The following is a 3,017-nucleotide window of genomic DNA, read 5'->3' as shown; positions in this document are numbered from 1 at the left end:
AAAACTGTGTCTCAAAAAAGAAAAAAAAAAAAAGATGTTATTTGAGAACCTGCTGTATTTGCCATGTAAGAATCACCTTAAGAGGGACATAGAAAAATACAATATGTTGCTTTATAGATAGATTTTGTCCCTGCATCAAGGACAAAAGTGATATCTCTGATCTGATTGATATTGAAATAAATGTGAGCTATACTTACATTTAAGAAGGATTAATAAAAACAAGTAAAATTGGGCCGGGTGAGGTGGCACATACCAGTAATCTCAGCACTTTGAGAGGCCAAAGCGGGCAGATCACTTGAGGTCGGAAGTACAAAACCAGCCTGACCAACATGGTGAAACCCCATCTCTACTAAAAATACAAACATTAACCGGGTGTGGTGCCGCGTGCCTGTAGTCTTCAGCTACTTGAGAGGCTGAGACAGGAGAATCCCTTGAACCTCGGAGGTAGAGGTTGCAGTGAGTCGATATTGTGCCACTGCACTCCAGCCTAGGTGACAGAGCGAGACTCCTCAAACAAAAAATTATTATTATTTACCCAATATTTGGTAAATCAGTGAGCGACAGCAAACAGAGCTCACCTATAAATCAATCCTGACTGGGTGGGGCCACCTTGGTGAAGAGTTACTGAATTAGGAATTTAATCATTTTGATTGTTCTTGTAATTACTTAGCAGTCCATTATCATAATCTAATCAATCTAAAAGTGACATGATTATCTTATTTTTTGAAACCTCATTCATAATTTTAAAATCTTGTTTATTTTCTTTATGAATTATACAACTATGAAAAAAATTCTAAACATTGCATTTAAGTATAGAAAAGCTCAAACACAGCTGTACGTGGAGGCAGAGGATTGCATCAATTCCTGCATTCCCTGAAGAATCATTATGATTTCAGTAATATCAAATGCAGAAAATGTTGTGTTGAATAACTCTTAAAATACCATAAGCAGATATGTTGTTGAGAATGGGATTTTTTTTGTATTGGTGAAAAATTTTGTGAATTTCTGGACAAAACTATATACAATGGTCCTGTGATTTATGCAATTGCATTTCTCGAACATTATGAAAATTAAAACAAGCAACAACACTTGTAATTGATCATTAAATAGGGTGCAGCCTTGGACATTGTCAACATGTTTATCATCCAATTTCATGTCTGAAGGTCACTGGAGAGTCCTATGACATGCTTGCAGGTAGCTTAATTGTCTTGGCCATTGTCAATAGCAGCCCCCCATTCACTAGGAGAACCACGAGAACAAACTCCAGATTTTCAATGAATCCAGACTGGGTGGTGCCACCTTTGTTGAGAGTTACTGCTTTAGGTAATTTAATCATCTTGATTGTTCTTGTGATGAGTTAGGAGATGATTATCACAACCTAATCAATCCAGAAGTCATGAAGTCTCCACCCCCTAATTAAGGTGACTCAATATAAACCTGCCTCCTGTGCCTCCACATTAGCTCATTTGGAAGACCTGGGTATAGGTGGTCGTCTCCTTGGCTCCGAGTCCCTGCAGCGGCTGAGGTGCCTGTGTCTCTCTGGTTCCCAGTGGCCGCCATCATGCTCTCCTCCCCACTCAGGGTGGCTGTGGTGTGCGTGAGCAATGTCAACAGGAGCATGGAGGCCCACAGCATCCTCAGGAGAAAAGGGCTAAGTGTCCGGTCTTTTGGAACTGAATCTCATGTGAGGCTACCAGGACCAAGACCCAATCGTCCTGTAGTTTATGATTTTGCAACAACATATAAGGAGATGTACAATGACCTCCTCAGGAAAGATAGAGAATGCTACACCCGCAACGGAATCTTACACATCTTGGGAAGAAATGAGAGAATCAAGCCCGGTCCAGAAAGATTTCAGGAGTGCCCTGATTTCTTTGATGTCATCTTCACCTGTGAGGAGAGTGTCTATGACACAGTGGTGGAAGATCTGTGTTCCAGAGAACAGCAGACCTTTCAGCCTGTGCACGTGATCAACATGGACATCCAAGATACCCTGGAAGATGCCACCCTGGGAGCTTTCCTCATCTGTGAGATTTGCCAGTGCCTGCAGCAGTCAGACGACATGGAAGACGATCTGGAGGAGCTGCTGTTGCAAATGGAGGAGAAGGCAGGAAAAAGCTTTCTTCACACCGTCTGCTTCTACTGAAGATCTGGGCTGGCTTTGTCCCCTTCCTCAGTAAGAACTTAGGCATGGGACTTTAGTCCGGATTTATTGTGAGAAGCATCTGCAAAGACCTTCCACTCAGTACTGTTTGTATTACTTTTGTACACATCACCTGGAAAGAGACTATTACCAAGAAAATATTTTATGGGAAATGAGAAGGACTAACATTTTTAAAAGCACGAAAAATGCTTGGCATTGTTCTAGGTGCATTACATGGGATAACTAATTTAATGCTTATATCATTCTACAAGGAAGCTAGCCCACCATGACGCCATTTTCCAGATGAGCAAACCGAGCTGATAATGGACTGCTGGAAAAGTGATTTGGTTAAGGGTATTCAGCAGATAAATAACATTGTATAGATAAGCACCTTTTAAATAAACTTCCTTTTCTCAATTTGAGTGGTTTTTTTTTTAATTTTTAAATTTTTTAAGTTAGTTGAGACCAGTGGAGTGTGGTATGTTAACTTAAATGTTGTTCTTCTTTAATAAGAGTATAATATTACATGTTTGAACAGATAAATGTTTTTACATATAGATTATATCTTTTTTACTAATGCTCACTTTAATAGGTAAAATCCAAGTTGGATAATGAACTACATATTATTGTAAAATTTGGAATTATCTGCTCAAATCATAGGTCATCAAATTAAATGAAATAAAAAATGTAAATAAAAAGTATATTCTTATTTCTGTTTGAGGGATGCATTTCAAGCCACTAAGCGACATGCTTTTGTGTAAACGTTATGAATTACACTGAAAAAAAAAAGGGATCTTTCATAGTGAAAATTTTATTAGGTTTAAAATGTTCATTGGTATGAACATTGAGAACATCAGGTCATAAACCTAATGAT

The 3,017-nt window shown here is 38.7% G+C and overlaps 1 protein-coding gene across 1 annotated transcript; it reads left to right on the top strand.

Annotated features, from left to right (window-relative positions):
• Nucleotides 1-1,561: 1,561 nt before the first annotated feature.
• LOC115932623 (RNA polymerase II subunit A C-terminal domain phosphatase SSU72 like protein 2-like) lies at nt 1,562-2,177 on the top strand. Its single transcript, XM_055355236.2, has one exon. The coding sequence runs from the start codon at nt 1,562-1,564 to the stop codon at nt 2,144-2,146; it is 585 nt and encodes a 194-aa protein (XP_055211211.2). The 3' UTR covers nt 2,147-2,177.
• The last annotated feature ends 840 nt before the right edge of the window (nt 2,178-3,017 follow it).

Source organism: Gorilla gorilla, chromosome 9 (assembly GCF_029281585.2).
Source record: "Gorilla gorilla gorilla isolate KB3781 chromosome 9, NHGRI_mGorGor1-v2.1_pri, whole genome shotgun sequence".
In the NCBI taxonomy this organism is placed as follows: Eukaryota; Metazoa; Chordata; class Mammalia; order Primates; family Hominidae; genus Gorilla; species Gorilla gorilla.
Note: the sequence above shows the minus strand (reverse complement) of the source record. Positions and strands in the feature narration are given on the sequence as shown.